General features: G+C 44.9%; 2 protein-coding genes across 2 annotated transcripts in view; one reads left to right on the forward strand and one right to left on the reverse strand.

Moving 5' to 3' along the window:
* Nucleotides 1–21,269, forward strand: part of LOC308084610 (alpha-N-acetylgalactosaminidase-like) — a 443,273-nt gene that overhangs the window by 191,184 nt on the left and 230,820 nt on the right. The window lies entirely within an intron of this gene.
* Nucleotides 18,948–20,583, reverse strand: LOC308083853 (uncharacterized protein). Its single transcript, XM_080426259.1, has 2 exons — nucleotides 20,441–20,583; nucleotides 18,948–20,003 (listed from the first exon to the last, which is right to left on the reverse strand). Exons 1-2 carry the CDS (start codon nucleotides 20,560–20,562, stop codon nucleotides 19,022–19,024), a joined length of 1,104 nt encoding a protein of 367 aa, XP_080282385.1. The 5' UTR covers nucleotides 20,563–20,583; the 3' UTR covers nucleotides 18,948–19,021.

Raw genomic sequence — 21,269 nt, forward strand, 5'->3', positions numbered from 1 at the left:
TTATCTGTATTATAAATGTTGTAAATGAGGAAACAAGATGAAGATGAAGAAGAGAAGTGGAAACAAGAAGATGAAGAGGGACAAAATGAAGACAATACAAAGATGAAGAGGCGGTTGTGTGCATACTTGTGTTTTTACATAAGTAATAACTGGGTAAGTAGCGTCCAAGTGTCCTTGAGCAAGACGCTGAATCCCTGATTGCTCCCGATGAGCAGGTTGGTGCCTTGCATGGTTTCCTCCGCCATCGGTGTATGAATGTGTGAATGTAATGCACAATCTATGTAAAGCGCTTTGGTGAAAGCGCTATATAAATGCACCATTTCCCAAATCGTCCTCCGACTCAGGTGGTGGTATGGCGTCTCAAAACGGCCTCTGAGGCGTTATGGCGTCTCAAATCGGCCTCCGAAACAGGTGGTGGTATGGTGTCTCAAATCGAACTCCGAGGTGGTATGGCGTCTCAAATCGGCCTCCGAAACAGGTGGTGGTATGGCGTCTCAAATCGGCCTCCGAAACAGATGCCAGTATTACGTCTCAAATTGGCCTCCGAGTCTGGCGGAGGTATGACGTTTTATTTTACTGGTTTTATCTGTATTATAAATGTTGTAAATGAGGAAACAAGATGAAGATGAAGAAGAGAAGTGGAAACAAGAAGATGAAGAGGGACAAAATGAAGAGAATACAAAGATGAAGAGGCGGTTGTGTGCATACTTGTGTTTTTACATACGTATTAACTGGGTAAGTAGCGTCGAAGTGTCCTTGAGCAAGACGCTGAATCCCTGATTGCTCCCGATGAGCAGGTTGGTGCCTTGCATGGTTTCCTCCGCCATCGGTGTATGAATGTGTGAATGTAATGCACAATCTATGTAAAGCGCTTTGGTGAAAGCGCTATATAAATGCACCATTTCCCAAATCGTCCTCCGACTCAGGTGGTGGTATGGCGTTTTAAATCGGCCTCCGAGGCGTCATGGCGTCTCAAATCGGCCTTCGAAACAGGTGGTGGTATGGCGTCTCCAATCGGCCTCTGAGGCGTTATGGCGTCTCAAATCGGCCTCCGAAACAGGTGGTGGAATGGCGTCTCAAATCGAACTCCAAGGTGGTATGGCGTCTCAAATCGGCCTCCGAAACAGGTGGTGGTATGGCGTCTCAAATCGGCCTCCGAAACAGATGCCAGTATTACGTCTCAAATTGGCCTCCGAGTCTGGCGGAGGTATGACGTTTTATTTTACTGGTTTTATCTGTATTATAAATGTTGTAAATGAGGAAACAAGATGAAGATGAAGAAGAGAAGTGGAAACAAGAAGATGAAGAGGGACAAAATGAAGAGAATACAAAGATGAAGAGGCGGTTGTGTGCATACTTGTGTTTTTACATAAGTATTAACTGGGTAAGTAGCGTCGAAGTGTCCTTGAGCAAGACGCTGAATCCCTGATTGCTCCCGATGAGCAGGTTGGTGCCTTGCATGGTTTCCTCCGCCATCGGTGTATGAATGTGTGAATGTAATGCACAATCTATGTAAAGCGCTTTGGTGAAAGCGCTATATAAATGCACCATTTCCCAAATCGTCCTCCGACTCAGGTGGTGGTATGGCGTTTTAAATCGGCCTCCGAGGCGTCATGGCGTCTCAAATCGGCCTTCGAAACAGGTGGTGGTATGGCGTCTCCAATCGGCCTCTGAGGCGTTATGGCGTCTCAAATCGGCCTCCGAAACAGGTGGTGGAATGGCGTCTCAAATCGAACTCCAAGGTGGTATGGCGTCTCAAATCGGCCTCCGAAACAGGTGGTGGTATGGCGTCTCAAATCGGCCTCCGAAACAGATGCCAGTATTACGTCTCAAATTGGCCTCCGAGTCTGGCGGAGGTATGACGTTTTATTTTACTGGTTTTATCTGTATTATAAATGTTGTAAATGAGGAAACAAGATGAAGATGAAGAAGAGAAGTGGAAACGAGAAGATGAAGAGGGACAAAATGAAGACAATACAAAGATGAAGAGGCGGTTGTGTGCATACTTGTGTTTTTACATAAGTAATAACTGGGTAAGTAGCGTCCAAGTGTCCTTGAGCAAGACGCTGAATCCCTGATTGCTCCCGATGAGCAGGTTGGTGCCTTGCATGGTTTCCTCCGCCATCGGTGTATGAATGTGTGAATGTAATGCACAATCTATGTAAAGCGCTTTGGTGAAAGCGCTATATAAATGCACCATTTCCCAAATCGTCCTCCGACTCAGGTGGTGGTATGGCGTCTCAAAACGGCCTCTGAGGCGTTATGGCGTCTCAAATCGGCCTCCGAAACAGGTGGTGGTATGGTGTCTCAAATCGAACTCCGAGGTGGTATGGCGTCTCAAATCGGCCTCCGAAACAGGTGGTGGTATGGCGTCTCAAATCGGCCTCCGAAACAGATGCCAGTATTACGTCTCAAATTGGCCTCCGAGTCTGGCGGAGGTATGACGTTTTATTTTACTGGTTTTATCTGTATTATAAATGTTGTAAATGAGGAAACAAGATGAAGATGAAGAAGAGAAGTGGAAACAAGAAGATGAAGAGGGACAAAATGAAGAGAATACAAAGATGAAGAGGCGGTTGTGTGCATACTTGTGTTTTTACATACGTATTAACTGGGTAAGTAGCGTCGAAGTGTCCTTGAGCAAGACGCTGAATCCCTGATTGCTCCCGATGAGCAGGTTGGTGCCTTGCATGGTTTCCTCCGCCATCGGTGTATGAATGTGTGAATGTAATGCACAATCTATGTAAAGCGCTTTGGTGAAAGCGCTATATAAATGCACCATTTCCCAAATCGTCCTCCGACTCAGGTGGTGGTATGGCGTTTTAAATCGGCCTCCGAGGCGTCATGGCGTCTCAAATCGGCCTTCGAAACAGGTGGTGGTATGGCGTCTCCAATCGGCCTCTGAGGCGTTATGGCGTCTCAAATCGGCCTCCGAAACAGGTGGTGGAATGGCGTCTCAAATCGAACTCCAAGGTGGTATGGCGTCTCAAATCGGCCTCCGAAACAGGTGGTGGTATGGCGTCTCAAATCGGCCTCCGAAACAGATGCCAGTATTACGTCTCAAATTGGCCTCCGAGTCTGGCGGAGGTATGACGTTTTATTTTACTGGTTTTATCTGTATTATAAATGTTGTAAATGAGGAAACAAGATGAAGATGAAGAAGAGAAGTGGAAACAAGAAGATGAAGAGGGACAAAATGAAGACAATACAAAGATGAAGAGGCGGTTGTGTGAATACTTGTGTTTTTACATAAGTAATGAGCAAGACGCTGAATCCCTGATTGCTCCCGATGAGCAGGTTGGTGCCTTGCATGGTTTCCTCCGCCATCGGTGTATGAATGTGTGAATGTAATGCACAATCTATGTAAAGCGCTTTGGTGAAAGCGCTATATAAATGCACCATTTCCCAAATCGTCCTCCGACTCAGGTGGTGGTATGGCGTCTCAAAACGGCCTCTAAGGCGTTATGGCGTCTCAAATCGGCCTCCGAAACAGGTGGTGGTATGGCGTCTCAAATCGAACTCCGAGGTGGTATGGCGTCTCAAATCGGCCTCCGAAACAGGTGGTGGTATGGCGTCTCAAATCGGCCTCCGAAACAGATGCCAGTATTACGTCTCAAATTGGCCTCCGAGTCTGGCGGAGGTATGACGTTTTATTTTACTGGTTTTATCTGTATTATAAATGTTGTAAATGAGGAAACAAGATGAAGAAGAGAAGTGGAAACAAGAAGATGAAGAGGGACAAAATGAAGACAATACAAAGATGAAGAGGCGGTTGTGTGCATACTTGTGTTTTTACATAAGTAATAACTGGGTAAGTAGCGTCCAAGTGTCCTTGAGCAAGACGCTGAATCCCTGATTGCTCCCGATGAGCAGGTTGGTGCCTTGCATGGTTTCCTCCGCCATCGGTGTATGAATGTGTGAATGTAATGCACAATCTATGTAAAGCGCTTTGGTGAAAGCGCTATATAAATGCACCATTTCCCAAATCGTCCTCCGACTCAGGTGGTGGTATGGCGTCTCAAAACGGCCTCTGAGGCGTTATGGCGTCTCAAATCGGCCTCCGAAACAGGTGGTGGTATGGCGTCTCAAATCGAACTCCGAGGTGGTATGGCGTCTCAAATCGGCCTCCGAAACAGGTGGTGGTATGGCGTCTCAAATCGGCCTCCGAAACAGATGCCAGTATTACGTCTCAAATTGGCCTCCGAGTCTGGCGGAGGTATGACGTTTTATTTTACTGGTTTTATCTGTATTATAAATGTTGTAAATGAGGAAACAAGATGAAGATGAAGAAGAGAAGTGGAAACAAGAAGATGAAGAGGGACAAAATGAAGAGAATACAAAGATGAAGAGGCGGTTGTGTGCATACTTGTGTTTTTACATACGTATTAACTGGGTAAGTAGCGTCGAAGTGTCCTTGAGCAAGACGCTGAATCCCTGATTGCTCCCGATGAGCAGGTTGGTGCCTTGCATGGTTTCCTCCGCCATCGGTGTATGAATGTGTGAATGTAATGCACAATCTATGTAAAGCGCTTTGGTGAAAGCGCTATATAAATGCACCATTTCCCAAATCGTCCTCCGACTCAGGTGGTGGTATGGCGTTTTAAATCGGCCTCCGAGGCGTCATGGCGTCTCAAATCGGCCTTCGAAACAGGTGGTGGTATGGCGTCTCCAATCGGCCTCTGAGGCGTTATGGCGTCTCAAATCGGCCTCCGAAACAGGTGGTGGAATGGCGTCTCAAATCGAACTCCAAGGTGGTATGGCGTCTCAAATCGGCCTCCGAAACAGGTGGTGGTATGGCGTCTCAAATCGGCCTCCGAAACAGATGCCAGTATTACGTCTCAAATTGGCCTCCGAGTCTGGCGGAGGTATGACGTTTTATTTTACTGGTTTTATCTGTATTATAAATGTTGTAAATGAGGAAACAAGATGAAGATGAAGAAGAGAAGTGGAAACAAGAAGATGAAGAGGGACAAAATGAAGACAATACAAAGATGAAGAGGCGGTTGTGTGAATACTTGTGTTTTTACATAAGTAATAACTGGGTAAGTAGCGTCCAAGTGTCCTTGAGCAAGACGCTGAATCCCTGATTGCTCCCGATGAGCAGGTTGGTGCCTTGCATGGTTTCCTCCGCCATCGGTGTATGAATGTGTGAATGTAATGCACAATCTATGTAAAGCGCTTTGGTGAAAGCGCTATATAAATGCACCATTTCCCAAATCGTCCTCCGACTCAGGTGGTGGTATGGCGTCTCAAAACGGCCTCTAAGGCGTTATGGCGTCTCAAATCGGCCTCCGAAACAGGTGGTGGTATGGCGTCTCAAATCGAACTCCGAGGTGGTATGGCGTCTCAAATCGGCCTCCGAAACAGGTGGTGGTATGGCGTCTCAAATCGGCCTCCGAAACAGATGCCAGTATTACGTCTCAAATTGGCCTCCGAGTCTGGCGGAGGTATGACGTTTTATTTTACTGGTTTTATCTGTATTATAAATGTTGTAAATGAGGAAACAAGATGAAGATGAAGAAGAGAAGTGGAAACAAGAAGATGAAGAGGGACAAAATGAAGAGAATACAAAGATGAAGAGGCGGTTGTGTGCATACTTGTGTTTTTACATAAGTATTAACTGGGTAAGTAGCGTCGAAGTGTCCTTGAGCAAGACGCTGAATCCCTGATTGCTCCCGATGAGCAGGTTGGTGCCTTGCATGGTTTCCTCCGCCATCGGTGTATGAATGTGTGAATGTAATGCACAATCTATGTAAAACGCTTTGGTGAAAGCGCTATATAAATGCACCATTTCCCAAATCGTCCTCCGACTCAGGTGGTGGTATGGCGTCTCAAAACGGCCTCTGAGGCGTTATGGCGTCTCAAATCGGCCTCCGAAACAGGTGGTGGTATGGCGTCTCAAATCGAACTCCGAGGTGGTATGGCGTCTCAAATCGGCCTCCGAAACAGGTGGTGGTATGGCGTCTCAAATCGGCCTCCGAAACAGATGCCAGTATTACGTCTCAAATTGGCCTCCGAGTCTGGCGGAGGTATGACGTTTTATTTTACTGGTTTTATCTGTATTATAAATGTTGTAAATGAGGAAACAAGATGAAGATGAAGAAGAGAAGTGGAAACAAGAAGATGAAGAGGGACAAAATGAAGAGAATACATAGATGAAGAGGCGGTTGTGTGCATACTTGTGTTTTTACATAAGTATTAACTGGGTAAGTAGCGTCGAAGTGTCCTTGAGCAAGACGCTGAATCCCTGATTGCTCCCGATGAGCAGGTTGGTGCCTTGCATGGTTTCCTCCGCCATCGGTGTATGAATGTGTGAATGTAATGCACAATCTATGTAAAGCGCTTTGGTGAAAGCGCTATATAAATTCACCATTTCCCAAATCGTCCTCCGACTCAGGTGGTGGTATGGCGTTTTAAATCGGCCTCCGAGGCGTCATGGCGTCTCAAATCGGCCTCCGAAACAGGTGGTGGTATGGCGTCTCCAATCGGCCTCTGAGGCGTTATGGCGTCTCAAATCGGCCTCCGAAACAGGTGGTGGAATGGCGTCTCAAATCGAACTCCAAGGTGGTATGGCGTCTCAAATCGGCCTCCGAAACAGGTGGTGGTATGGCGTCTCAAATCGGCCTCCGAAACAGATGCCAGTATTACGTCTCAAATTGGCCTCCGAGTCTGGCGGAGGTATGACGTTTTATTTTACTGGTTTTATCTGTATTATAAATGTTGTAAATGAGGAAACAAGATGAAGATGAAGAAGAGAAGTGGAAACAAGAAGATGAAGAGGGACAAAATGAAGACAATACAAAGATGAAGAGGCGGTTGTGTGCATACTTGTGTTTTTACATAAGTAATAACTGGGTAAGTAGCGTCCAAGTGTCCTTGAGCAAGACGCTGAATCCCTGATTGCTCCCGATGAGCAGGTTGGTGCCTTGCATGGTTTCCTCCGCCATCGGTGTATGAATGTGTGAATGTAATGCACAATCTATGTAAAGCGCTTTGGTGAAAGCGCTATATAAATGCACCATTTCCCAAATCGTCCTCCGACTCAGGTGGTGGTATGGCGTCTCAAAACGGCCTCTGAGGCGTTATGGCGTCTCAAATCGGCCTCTGAAACAGGTGGTGGTATGGCGTCTCAAATCGAACTCCGAGGTGGTATGGCGTCTCAAATCGGCCTCCGAAACAGGTGGTGGTATGGCGTCTCAAATCGGCCTCCGAAACAGATGCCAGTATTACGTCTCAAATTGGCCTCCGAGTCTGGCGGAGGTATGACGTTTTATTTTACTGGTTTTATCTGTATTATAAATGTTGTAAATGAGGAAACAAGATGAAGATGAAGAAGAGAAGTGGAAACAAGAAGATGAAGAGGGACAAAATGAAGAGAATACAAAGATGAAGAGGCGGTTGTGTGCATACTTGTGTCAAGTATTAACTGGGTAAGTAGCGTCGAAGTGTCCTTGAGCAAGACGCTGAATCCCTGATTGCTCCCGATGAGCAGGTTGGTGCCTTGCATGGTTTCCTCCGCCATCGGTGTATGAATGTGTGAATGTAATGCACAATCTATGTAAAGCGCTTTGGTGAAAGCGCTATATAAATGCACCATTTCCCAAATCGTCCTCCGACTCAGGTGGTGGTATGGCGTTTTAAATCGGCCTCCGAGGAGTCATGGCGTCTCAAATCGGCCTCCGAAACAGGTGGTGGTATGGAGTCTCCAATCGGCCTCTGAGGCGTTATGGCGTCTCAAATCGGCCTCCGAAACAGGTGGTGGAATGGCGTCTCAAATCGAACTCCAAGGTGGTATGGCGTCTCAAATCGGCCTCCAAAACAGGTGGTGGAATGGCGTCTCAAATCGAACTCCAAGGTGGTATGGCGTCTCAAATCGGCCTCCGAAACAGGTGGTGGTATGGCGTCTCAAATCGGCCTCCGAAACAGATGCCAGTATTACGTCTCAAATTGGCCTCCGAGTCTGGCGGAGGTATGACGTTTTATTTTACTGGTTTTATCTGTATTATAAATGTTGTAAATGAGGAAACAAGATGAAGATGAAGAAGAGAAGTGGAAACGAGAAGATGAAGAGGGACAAAATGAAGACAATACAAAGATGAAGAGGCGGTTGTGTGCATACTTGTGTTTTTACATAAGTAATAACTGGGTAAGTAGCGTCCAAGTGTCCTTGAGCAAGACGCTGAATCCCTGATTGCTCCCGATGAGCAGGTTGGTGCCTTGCATGGTTTCCTCCGCCATCGGTGTATGAATGTGTGAATGTAATGCACAATCTATGTAAAGCGCTTTGGTGAAAGCGCTATATAAATGCACCATTTCCCAAATCGTCCTCCGACTCAGGTGGTGGTATGGCGTCTCAAAACGGCCTCTGAGGCGTTATGGCGTCTCAAATCGGCCTCCGAAACAGGTGGTGGTATGGTGTCTCAAATCGAACTCCGAGGTGGTATGGCGTCTCAAATCGGCCTCCGAAACAGGTGGTGGTATGGCGTCTCAAATCGGCCTCCGAAACAGATGCCAGTATTACGTCTCAAATTGGCCTCCGAGTCTGGCGGAGGTATGACGTTTTATTTTACTGGTTTTATCTGTATTATAAATGTTGTAAATGAGGAAACAAGATGAAGATGAAGAAGAGAAGTGGAAACAAGAAGATGAAGAGGGACAAAATGAAGAGAATACAAAGATGAAGAGGCGGTTGTGTGCATACTTGTGTTTTTACATACGTATTAACTGGGTAAGTAGCGTCGAAGTGTCCTTGAGCAAGACGCTGAATCCCTGATTGCTCCCGATGAGCAGGTTGGTGCCTTGCATGGTTTCCTCCGCCATCGGTGTATGAATGTGTGAATGTAATGCACAATCTATGTAAAGCGCTTTGGTGAAAGCGCTATATAAATGCACCATTTCCCAAATCGTCCTCCGACTCAGGTGGTGGTATGGCGTTTTAAATCGGCCTCCGAGGCGTCATGGCGTCTCAAATCGGCCTTCGAAACAGGTGGTGGTATGGCGTCTCCAATCGGCCTCTGAGGCGTTATGGCGTCTCAAATCGGCCTCCGAAACAGGTGGTGGAATGGCGTCTCAAATCGAACTCCAAGGTGGTATGGCGTCTCAAATCGGCCTCCGAAACAGGTGGTGGTATGGCGTCTCAAATCGGCCTCCGAAACAGATGCCAGTATTACGTCTCAAATTGGCCTCCGAGTCTGGCGGAGGTATGACGTTTTATTTTACTGGTTTTATCTGTATTATAAATGTTGTAAATGAGGAAACAAGATGAAGATGAAGAAGAGAAGTGGAAACAAGAAGATGAAGAGGGACAAAATGAAGACAATACAAAGATGAAGAGGCGGTTGTGTGAATACTTGTGTTTTTACATAAGTAATGAGCAAGACGCTGAATCCCTGATTGCTCCCGATGAGCAGGTTGGTGCCTTGCATGGTTTCCTCCGCCATCGGTGTATGAATGTGTGAATGTAATGCACAATCTATGTAAAGCGCTTTGGTGAAAGCGCTATATAAATGCACCATTTCCCAAATCGTCCTCCGACTCAGGTGGTGGTATGGCGTCTCAAAACGGCCTCTAAGGCGTTATGGCGTCTCAAATCGGCCTCCGAAACAGGTGGTGGTATGGCGTCTCAAATCGAACTCCGAGGTGGTATGGCGTCTCAAATCGGCCTCCGAAACAGGTGGTGGTATGGCGTCTCAAATCGGCCTCCGAAACAGATGCCAGTATTACGTCTCAAATTGGCCTCCGAGTCTGGCGGAGGTATGACGTTTTATTTTACTGGTTTTATCTGTATTATAAATGTTGTAAATGAGGAAACAAGATGAAGAAGAGAAGTGGAAACAAGAAGATGAAGAGGGACAAAATGAAGACAATACAAAGATGAAGAGGCGGTTGTGTGCATACTTGTCTTTTTACATAAGTAATAACTGGGTAAGTAGCGTCCAAGTGTCCTTGAGCAAGACGCTGAATCCCTGATTGCTCCCGATGAGCAGGTTGGTGCCTTGCATGGTTTCCTCCGCCATCGGTGTATGAATGTGTGAATGTAATGCACAATCTATGTAAAGCGCTTTGGTGAAAGCGCTATATAAATGCACCATTTCCCAAATCGTCCTCCGACTCAGGTGGTGGTATGGCGTCTCAAAACGGCCTCTGAGGCGTTATGGCGTCTCAAATCGGCCTCCGAAACAGGTGGTGGTATGGCGTCTCAAATCGAACTCCGAGGTGGTATGGCGTCTCAAATCGGCCTCCGAAACAGGTGGTGGTATGGCGTCTCAAATCGGCCTCCGAAACAGATGCCAGTATTACGTCTCAAATTGGCCTCCGAGTCTGGCGGAGGTATGACGTTTTATTTTACTGGTTTTATCTGTATTATAAATGTTGTAAATGAGGAAACAAGATGAAGATGAAGAAGAGAAGTGGAAACAAGAAGATGAAGAGGGACAAAATGAAGAGAATACAAAGATGAAGAGGCGGTTGTGTGCATACTTGTGTTTTTACATACGTATTAACTGGGTAAGTAGCGTCGAAGTGTCCTTGAGCAAGACGCTGAATCCCTGATTGCTCCCGATGAGCAGTTTGGTGCCTTGCATGGTTTCCTCCGCCATCGGTGTATGAATGTGTGAATGTAATTTACAATCTATGTAAAGCGCTTTGGTGAAAGCGCTATATAAATGCACCATTTCCCAAATCGTCCTCCGACTCAGGTGGTGGTATGGCGTTTTAAATCGGCCTCCGAGGCGTCATGGCGTCTCAAATCGGCCTTCGAAACAGGTGGTGGTATGGCGTCTCCAATCGGCCTCTGAGGCGTTATGGCGTCTCAAATCGGCCTCCGAAACAGGTGGTGGAATGGCGTCTCAAATCGAACTCCAAGGTGGTATGGCGTCTCAAATCGGCCTCCGAAACAGGTGGTGGTATGGCGTCTCAAATCGGCCTCCGAAACAGATGCCAGTATTACGTCTCAAATTGGCCTCCGAGTCTGGCGGAGGTATGACGTTTTATTTTACTGGTTTTATCTGTATTATAAATGTTGTAAATGAGGAAACAAGATGAAGATGAAGAAGAGAAGTGGAAACAAGAAGATGAAGAGGGACAAAATGAAGACAATACAAAGATGAAGAGGCGGTTGTGTGAATACTTGTGTTTTTACATAAGTAATAACTGGGTAAGTAGCGTCCAAGTGTCCTTGAGCAAGACGCTGAATCCCTGATTGCTCCCGATGAGCAGGTTGGTGCCTTGCATGGTTTCCTCCGCCATCGGTGTATGAATGTGTGAATGTAATGCACAATCTATGTAAAGCGCTTTGGTGAAAGCGCTATATAAATGCACCATTTCCCAAATCGTCCTCCGACTCAGGTGGTGGTATGGCGTCTCAAAACGGCCTCTAAGGCGTTATGGCGTCTCAAATCGGCCTCCGAAACAGGTGGTGGTATGGCGTCTCAAATCGAACTCCGAGGTGGTATGGCGTCTCAAATCGGCCTCCGAAACAGGTGGTGGTATGGCGTCTCAAATCGGCCTCCGAAACAGATGCCAGTATTACGTCTCAAATTGGCCTCCGAGTCTGGCGGAGGTATGACGTTTTATTTTACTGGTTTTATCTGTATTATAAATGTTGTAAATGAGGAAACAAGATGAAGATGAAGAAGAGAAGTGGAAACAAGAAGATGAAGAGGGACAAAATGAAGAGAATACAAAGATGAAGAGGCGGTTGTGTGCATACTTGTGTTTTTACATAAGTATTAACTGGGTAAGTAGCGTCGAAGTGTCCTTGAGCAAGACGCTGAATCCCTGATTGCTCCCGATGAGCAGGTTGGTGCCTTGCATGGTTTCCTCCGCCATCGGTGTATGAATGTGTGAATGTAATGCACAATCTATGTAAAACGCTTTGGTGAAAGCGCTATATAAATGCACCATTTCCCAAATCGTCCTCCGACTCAGGTGGTGGTATGGCGTCTCAAAACGGCCTCTGAGGCGTTATGGCGTCTCAAATCGGCCTCCGAAACAGGTGGTGGTATGGCGTCTCAAATCGAACTCCGAGGTGGTATGGCGTCTCAAATCGGCCTCCGAAACAGGTGGTGGTATGGCGTCTCAAATCGGCCTCCGAAACAGATGCCAGTATTACGTCTCAAATTGGCCTCCGAGTCTGGCGGAGGTATGACGTTTTATTTTACTGGTTTTATCTGTATTATAAATGTTGTAAATGAGGAAACAAGATGAAGATGAAGAAGAGAAGTGGAAACAAGAAGATGAAGAGGGACAAAATGAAGAGAATACATAGATGAAGAGGCGGTTGTGTGCATACTTGTGTTTTTACATAAGTATTAACTGGGTAAGTAGCGTCGAAGTGTCCTTGAGCAAGACGCTGAATCCCTGATTGCTCCCGATGAGCAGGTTGGTGCCTTGCATGGTTTCCTCCGCCATCGGTGTATGAATGTGTGAATGTAATGCACAATCTATGTAAAGCGCTTTGGTGAAAGCGCTATATAAATTCACCATTTCCCAAATCGTCCTCCGACTCAGGTGGTGGTATGGCGTTTTAAATCGGCCTCCGAGGCGTCATGGCGTCTCAAATCGGCCTCCGAAACAGGTGGTGGTATGGCGTCTCCAATCGGCCTCTGAGGCGTTATGGCGTCTCAAATCGGCCTCCGAAACAGGTGGTGGAATGGCGTCTCAAATCGAACTCCAAGGTGGTATGGCGTCTCAAATCGGCCTCCGAAACAGGTGGTGGTATGGCGTCTCAAATCGGCCTCCGAAACAGATGCCAGTATTACGTCTCAAATTGGCCTCCGAGTCTGGCGGAGGTATGACGTTTTATTTTACTGGTTTTATCTGTATTATAAATGTTGTAAATGAGGAAACAAGATGAAGATGAAGAAGAGAAGTGGAAACAAGAAGATGAAGAGGGACAAAATGAAGACAATACAAAGATGAAGAGGCGGTTGTGTGCATACTTGTGTTTTTACATAAGTAATAACTGGGTAAGTAGCGTCCAAGTGTCCTTGAGCAAGACGCTGAATCCCTGATTGCTCCCGATGAGCAGGTTGGTGCCTTGCATGGTTTCCTCCGCCATCGGTGTATGAATGTGTGAATGTAATGCACAATCTATGTAAAGCGCTTTGGTGAAAGCGCTATATAAATGCACCATTTCCCAAATCGTCCTCCGACTCAGGTGGTGGTATGGCGTCTCAAAACGGCCTCTGAGGCGTTATGGCGTCTCAAATCGGCCTCTGAAACAGGTGGTGGTATGGCGTCTCAAATCGAACTCCGAGGTGGTATGGCGTCTCAAATCGGCCTCCGAAACAGGTGGTGGTATGGCGTCTCAAATCGGCCTCCGAAACAGATGCCAGTATTACGTCTCAAATTGGCCTCCGAGTCTGGCGGAGGTATGACGTTTTATTTTACTGGTTTTATCTGTATTATAAATGTTGTAAATGAGGAAACAAGATGAAGATGAAGAAGAGAAGTGGAAACAAGAAGATGAAGAGGGACAAAATGAAGAGAATACAAAGATGAAGAGGCGGTTGTGTGCATACTTGTGTTTTTACATAAGTATTAACTGGGTAAGTAGCGTCGAAGTGTCCTTGAGCAAGACGCTGAATCCCTGATTGCTCCCGATGAGCAGGTTGGTGCCTTGCATGGTTTCCTCCGCCATCGGTGTATGAATGTGTGAATGTAATGCACAATCTATGTAAAGCGCTTTGGTGAAAGCGCTATATAAATGCACCATTTCCCAAATCGTCCTCCGACTCAGGTGGTGGTATGGCGTTTTAAATCGGCCTCCGAGGAGTCATGGCGTCTCAAATCGGCCTCCGAAACAGGTGGTGGTATGGAGTCTCCAATCGGCCTCTGAGGCGTTATGGCGTCTCAAATCGGCCTCCGAAACAGGTGGTGGAATGGCGTCTCAAATCGAACTCCAAGGTGGTATGGCGTCTCAAATCGGCCTCCGAAACAGGTGGTGGTATGGCGTCTCAAATCGGCCTCCGAAACAGATGCCAGTATTACGTCTCAAATTGGCCTCCGAGTCTGGCGGAGGTATGACGTTTTATTTTACTGGTTTTATCTGTATTATAAATGTTGTCAATGAGGAAACAAGATGAAGATGAAGAAGAGAAGTGGAAACAAGAAGATGAAGAGAATACAAAGATGAAGAGGCGGTTGTGTGCATACTTGTGTTTTTACATAAGTATTAACTGGGTAAGTAGCGTCGAAGTGTCCTTGAGCAAGACGCTGAATCCCTGATTGCTCCCGATGAGCAGGTTGGTGCCTTGCATGGTTTCCTCCGCCATCGGTGTATGAATGTGTGAATGTAATGCACAATCTATGTAAAGCGCTTTGGTGAAAGCGCTATATAAATGCACCATTTCCCAAATCGTCCTCCGACTCAGGTGGTGGTATGGCGTTTTAAATCGGCCTCCGAGGCGTCATGGCGTCTCAAATCGGCCTCGGAAACAGGTGGTGGTATGGCGTCTCCAATCGGCCTCTGAGGCGTTATGGCGTCTCAAATCGGCCTCCGAAACAGGTGGTGGAATGGCGTCTCAAATCGAACTCCAGGGTGGTATGTCGTCTCAAATCGGCCTTCGAAACAGGTGGTGGGATGGCGTCTCAAATCGGCCTCCGAAACAGATGCCAGTATTATGTCTCAAATTGGCCTCCGAGTCTGGCGGAGGTATGACGTTTTATTTTACTGGTTTTATCTGTATTATAAATGTTGTAAATGAGGAAACAAGATGACGATGAAGAAGAGAAGTGGAAACAAGAAGATGAAGAGGGACAAAATGAAGAGAATACAAAGATGAAGAGGAGTTTGTGTGCATACTTGTGTTTTTACATAAGTATTAACTGGGTAAGTAGCGGCGAAGTGTCCTTGAGCAAGACGCTGAATCCCTGATTGCTCTCGATGAGCAGGTTGGTGCCTTGCATGGTTTCCTCCGCCATCGGTGTATGAATGTGTGAATGTAATGCACAATCTATGTAAAGCGCTTTGGTGAAAGTGCTATATAAATGCACCATTTCCCAAATCGGCCTCCGAGTCAGGTGGTGGTATCGTGTTTTAAATCGGCCTCCGAGGCGTCATGGTGTCTCAAATCGGCCTCCGAAAACAGGTGGTGGTATGGCGTCTCCAATCGGCCTCTGAGGCGTTATGGCGTCTCAAATCGGCCTCCGAAACAGGTGGTGGAATGGCGTCTCATTTTTTCTTACATAATATTGTAAATGAACATTTATTCAGTATCGTCTTTAATCTAGGTAGGTTGGTATGAAACAATATATCCTTTCCTTACAGTATGTTCTAAACATGCTTGTTTGTGCAACACTTTATGTTAAGCTTTGTATTTTGTGTTTCACTTGTTTCCACAGAGCTGGCAGAGGAAGTCACGACAGCAAATCAAAATCAAGGGTCCCCTTATACGGCTATCTTCCTGCTGCATGGCCTCTATCTACAATCACAACAGGCCGGGAGTCTAAAATATGGGTGTATACGAGTTGAAGACAGCCAAGAGATGCACAGAGTCTGGACACGACCTTATGAATGTAAGAATATGCCCTTTCTGTTTATAAAATGTCCACACACTATAGCACCATAATGAACATTTAGTGATAATAGCCATTAATTCTTCAATTAATCAGCTCACAATTGCTTGTGCAATGCCATGTCAGGGCTACGTTTTGAACCCAAACGCAGAGTCAGTCAGAGCATGCTTTGAAAGAGTTTGAATGAACAAAAAGAGTTCAAATCTGCAGATGAAATCCAAGCAGATACATGCACAAGATGAGGAACTACACAGGATAACAGAGATTACGATCTGGCAAGGAACAAACTGAACAGCAGAGTTTAGATGGATTAGCAGAATGGTTTGCAGGTGTGAGAGTCCAGTTGGAATTGAATTAACTGATTTAGGAGATTGACAGGGAGGGACCAAGAAACAAATGGGAGGAATAAAACAAACACATGTGCTACCACACACACACACACACACACACACACACACACACACACACACACACACACACACACACACACACACACACACACACAGACACAGACACAGACACAGACACACACACACACACACAGAGAGATAGAGAGAGACCAAAATCCTGACAAATATAATCTAATGAAATGTGCTCTATTCCTAATAGATTGAGACATCTGCATGGACATTCTGCGAAGACGGCTGTGAACCGATGGAAAGCAAAGCTGATGTTGAACAAGCAAAATGCTGGCAGGGCCAATGTTGTGACTCATTGACTCTTTATATTATAATATATGGTCTGTATACATTTTGGTTGCTAATATTTTATGTTATTGCTGTTTGTGTAATAAATGTTAAAATCATAAAATTTTATCAGTGTTCTGCTGTTTGCTTATTTTATTTATTCACGGTGTGGTGTCTTGAGTGGGTTATCACTATGGTGATGAACTGGTATTTATAACAACAGGTACTTAACTACTGCTCACTTAGTAACAACCAGATTATTGTGAAATCACAATGCCTACTGTTAACGCGATACAGAAAACACAATCGCTTTTATTCAAATGCAGATTTATTAAATTATCAAAACTCTCCAGACTTTTTTTGCTCAAAACAAAAACATACATACCGACACAAAAAAAAAGACATTTTGTGTAATATGTGGTGACTGTGGTAATGCAAGAAGGACAAGTTAGCTAGGAGAAGCCTCATGCATGAAATGTGACAAACATAAGGACTCTGGCCTGTTTACCAGTTTTGTCTTTGTAAAAAAAGAAAAAGACAGTGGCAATTTTTTCAAAAATAAATACAGTATTGCGTGATGGCAGTGTTCTGTACAGAAGCAGTTGCTTTGTGCTGTGTGAGTTAGGCTTGACATGGTATTTTTCAATATTTTTGCAAAGTCAACAGAAATTCCAGAAACATGATCATCTTTCTGTGTTGCATAAAAGCAGATTGAATTGTGGGACAGAGATTATTTTATTAATTAAATGATATTTAAAAGAAAAACAAAAAGTGTTTAATGATCACATTTTTGATTTTAGTAATCATTTTGGTTGTGATTTAAAACTAGTAAAAGTAGAATATGGTTCTGCTTGGTGTAGCTCAGGGGATCTGTGTTGTACTAAACATTGTGTAAAATGTGTGTTTTAAAAAATCACACATTGATTTGAAAAGTGTAAACCGTATAACTAGTAGAAATTCCTCTGTAGCAGCTTTTAAAGAATTACATTTTGAAGCATTATTGGTACACAGTAAAAATCCTCAGTGTGCATTTATCCCTTGTGGGTCCATTTGGTTTCATTTGTACACTTTCAGAGTTACATTTAGCCTACAGTCAGGATTTTTCTGTTTTAGATGGCTAAAGTCTGTGTGTGATAGTACTGGAAAGATTAAGGGTGCAAATGTTACTGGCCTGAACATGATCAGGTTTTTTAAAGTGGCATTAAATTCACTTAAACAACTCACATATTGGTATAATGTTTAGGAATGCAAAATAAAAAAAGGTGACAGAATAGGGACTTGAACTTAGATGTCATTCATTCATTTCACTTTAACTAAGTGATATTTTTTATTTTATTCACACATACTGTTGTATAAAATTAGAGACTGAAGCTGTCCACATTCTCAGTAGAATTTGGTTGGGTTTATTATACCATAACATAACCTGAACAAAACAATCACAAATTGTAACCTGTGATAATCCTCTTGCCCAACCTCCTGTGGTTCTGAACAAGGTTTTGCTGTCTAACTCAAACATAATTACATTCTAGAACAGTGGTTTCCAACTTTTTCAGCCATTGACTTCCCTAAACAATTCAATGTCTACTTGTAGCCAGTGCCAGAGGCACTTTGTAGGAAGATTATAGGCCTTGACAGAGAATGTCAATTTTTGATTTAGTAATTTACTTGATTAATGGTTTTGGGAAGCCCTGAGAGTGTGTGTGTCTCTCTCTCTCTCTCTCTCTCTCTCTCTCTCTCTCTCTCTCTCTCTCTCTCTCTCTCTCTCTCTCTCTCTCTCTCTCTCTCTCTCTCTCTCTCTCTCTCTCTCTCTCTCTCTCTCTCTCTCTCTCTCTCTCTCTCTCTATTTTTTTTATTATTTATTATTATCATTTTTTTTAAACTTTTAGCCGAAAAACAAGAATTGAAAGATTGTGTATAACAAAAAGAAAGAATTCCACATTCCATAAATTATCTCAACATTCAAAATCATCTCATGATTGTCTGGTAGGTTATTGACCCCCATCTTAAAGGGGACATGCTGACTCTAGATTCAATTAAATCTATCTCTAGATTGTGGGGAATCCGTTATCTCTAGATCCTGGGAATAGAAAGGAAATAAACATTGGACATTTATGTCTGCATTCACTGACTCTGCAGTCCATCCCTTTCTCAAAGAACTCTGAGCCATTTAGAGTGCATTTGGGGACAAGTGGGCGAGCCATAGAAACAAGCTGCATGTGTGCATTCGAAGGTGCTAGCAACTGAGTGTGCCTGGTGTGTGCGAGCGTGTGTATGTGACTAAGTGCGTTTGATGTGTCTAAGTCAGGGGTCTTCAACATTTTTCAGGCCAAGGACCCCTTAGCTGAGAGTAAGATGAAGCAGGTACCCCCACTACATATTGTGTAATTGTGTTGCAGATTCAACTTTTTCATAGATTTAATAGACTTGTTGGACAACACTACCATAGTGTAGTGTTGTGTTGCATTCATGTTAATGTGTATTTTCATACAATTAACCACTTAACTCGCACCCCGCAACTTTGCTGGAAATAGCAATAGCAGCTCTACAAGCTCACAAACCCTCGCAATGCGAGGCGTTGTGAGCTTGCAGATCTGTTATTTTTGGCTAATGTTCCCCTCAGAATAGGGATGCTAGGGTTCAAGTGGTCAATGTAAAAAAGAATCCTATCACACAAAGATTTGGCAAATTGATAGCCCCCCTGTAGTAATTCTGAGGACCCCCTCGGGGTCCCGGACCCCCTGTTGAAGACCCCTGGTCTAAGTTATTCCTTTGACATACAGGTATTTATGTCCTTGTGTATGTCTGCTTTGTGTGTCTCAATGTCCTCCATATGTCCTCACTGCTTTGCGAGCTCTCGCCGGCAGGTCTTTCGTCCTACTAGTTCTCTGGAGCAGATCCTTTCTGCGCTTCTCGTTCAGAAGCTCTTGGATGCGCTTGTTTTGAGTTCGCTCGCGAAACGGAGGCATCCGGGGCACAAAATGGTTCTGGAGACCCCTGGAGATCTCGCTGTCCAGTCCCACGATCCGATACGGGACCTCGTCCACCGAGTTGTTCTCTTTCTTCTCCTCTCTCTCACTGGGGAAGGAAGTGGGCGTGGGAGGCCATGGGGCGGCAGACGTAGGCTTTGCCTCTTTAATCTTCGTTTTACGCCTTCTCAGCTTGTTTTTGTACACGACTGTCGTAGTAGTGGTCGGTCCCTCTCTGATGATGTCATCAACGCGGCCCCCAAACAACGGCCGGGTAGTGTGGAACCACCTGATAGCATTGGTCCTGGCCGTTGACGGTGGGGGGCTTGTGGTTACCATGGTTACAGCAGCAGGGGGCCTTGTGGTTGATGTAAATTTCTTCCTGAACAAGTGGGGTGAAGCCGTTCTCCTCGGTCGCCTCGTAGTGGATCTTCGAGTGGTGGTAGAAGTCATTGTCATCGTACTGGCAGCAGTAGGTCTAGTAGATGTAGGAGCCGTAGTGGTAGTAGTGGCAGTAGTAGTAGTAGCAGGAGTCGTAGTAGCCACAGTGGTAGGAGTGGCAGTAGTAGTACTAGTAGCAGTAGTAGTACTTGTAGCTGTCGTAGTAGCCATGGTGGTAGGAGTGGCAGTACTAGTGGGGACATCGGAAGTGGTCCAAGGGGTCATGGTTCCCTCTCTGGCTGAGTATTCATCATAATCTTCATACTCTACATAGACAAAGTCAGTAGTGCTCCCCGGGTCGGTAGGCAGTGGACTAGCAGTGTAGCTGGAGGGTGGCGACATGGTCCTAGAGGTCCACATGGTGCTTGGTTCTGTGGTGGAGGTCCATGGTCTAGAAGGAGAGGACGGATCAGAGTTATTTATTTATCTACAACTTCTTTTCATCTGGATTAGAATACGCATTAATGCCTGCCCATCATCCATGGCTAATGTCTAGCAGTGTGTAAGAACTAGTACTTTACAAACACTAGTTTTCACCATTAAAAGGATGATGGTTTAGATTTAGTCCTGCCTAAATTTGGGCGTATCAGGTTTATTTATGGTTATGTCTGAGTCAGAGTGACGGGGCCGTGGTCCGCCCGCCGGCCAGCCAGCCCTCCCATTAGCCAATGTAATATATTTTAATATAGGATGTGAAAATAGTAAATCTGCAACCTACAAGCTTATAGATCGGCTGTTTTTGAATAGTCGAAGTATAAAATAGGGCTTAAGTGGTTAACACTGAGGATTTGACATCAGATGAGTGTAGAGAAACCTCTTTTGAGTTACCTGCTCCATGGCTCCGTTGCCATGGTGATGCTTGGTGCAGTGGTGAAGTTTCCCATACTGCAGGACTTGCAGCACATCTGTTTGTAGCCGGCGATGTGGCAATACCGACTCAGCACCTCCATACGACAGAACACTGACTGATCACCACGGCAACGCTGCCCTACAAATGACACAAGGAAGGCACCTGTCATCCATTCTGTGTGATCATTCAAAACGTCTCAGAAGAGGGTGAAATTCATAACTGATTGTTGGCTTTATTAGGCTTCTTTAAGTACCCTGGAGTCCCTGTTTTGGGCAAATCTTCAAAAGTTTTAAATTTCTTATAAAAATGTTTCAACAATAGGGAAAATAGCTATCTACAAGCTCACAACGTGTAGCGATGCGATATGTAGGGAGTTTATGGATTAGCAATTTTTAGTACAAGTATATATACCACTTAAGTGGTTAAAGGCTCAATCCAGGATTGTTTTGAACATATTAGGTATTCTCATGCATTCTTAAAAAGTTCTTAAAGAGTTTTTAGACTTTTTACCCAACCATAATTAAAAGATATATCATAGGTCTGCTTTACGCCAGTATTTAAAAACATTACCAATATAAACAAATCTATTACAGCCCCAACATACAGAAAATACTGTTTAAAAATAATGTATCTGTTCTAGAGGTTAGTCAAGGCCTGAGTCAATAACCTAGAGTATAAATACATGTCTCTCTCCACTGCTATTTAAAATAAATTGGTGGTGGGCTACCCATTTTTATATCACTGAGTGGGTACTACTAGTTTGAAGTGAACTGGCTAGCAGGGTGCTTATACATGGGTTTCACTGAG

The sequence above is a fragment of the Gymnoscopelus braueri genome (genome assembly GCF_963280865.1).
Source record: "Gymnoscopelus braueri genome assembly, chromosome: 4".
Classification (NCBI taxonomy): domain Eukaryota; kingdom Metazoa; phylum Chordata; class Actinopteri; order Myctophiformes; family Myctophidae; genus Gymnoscopelus; species Gymnoscopelus braueri.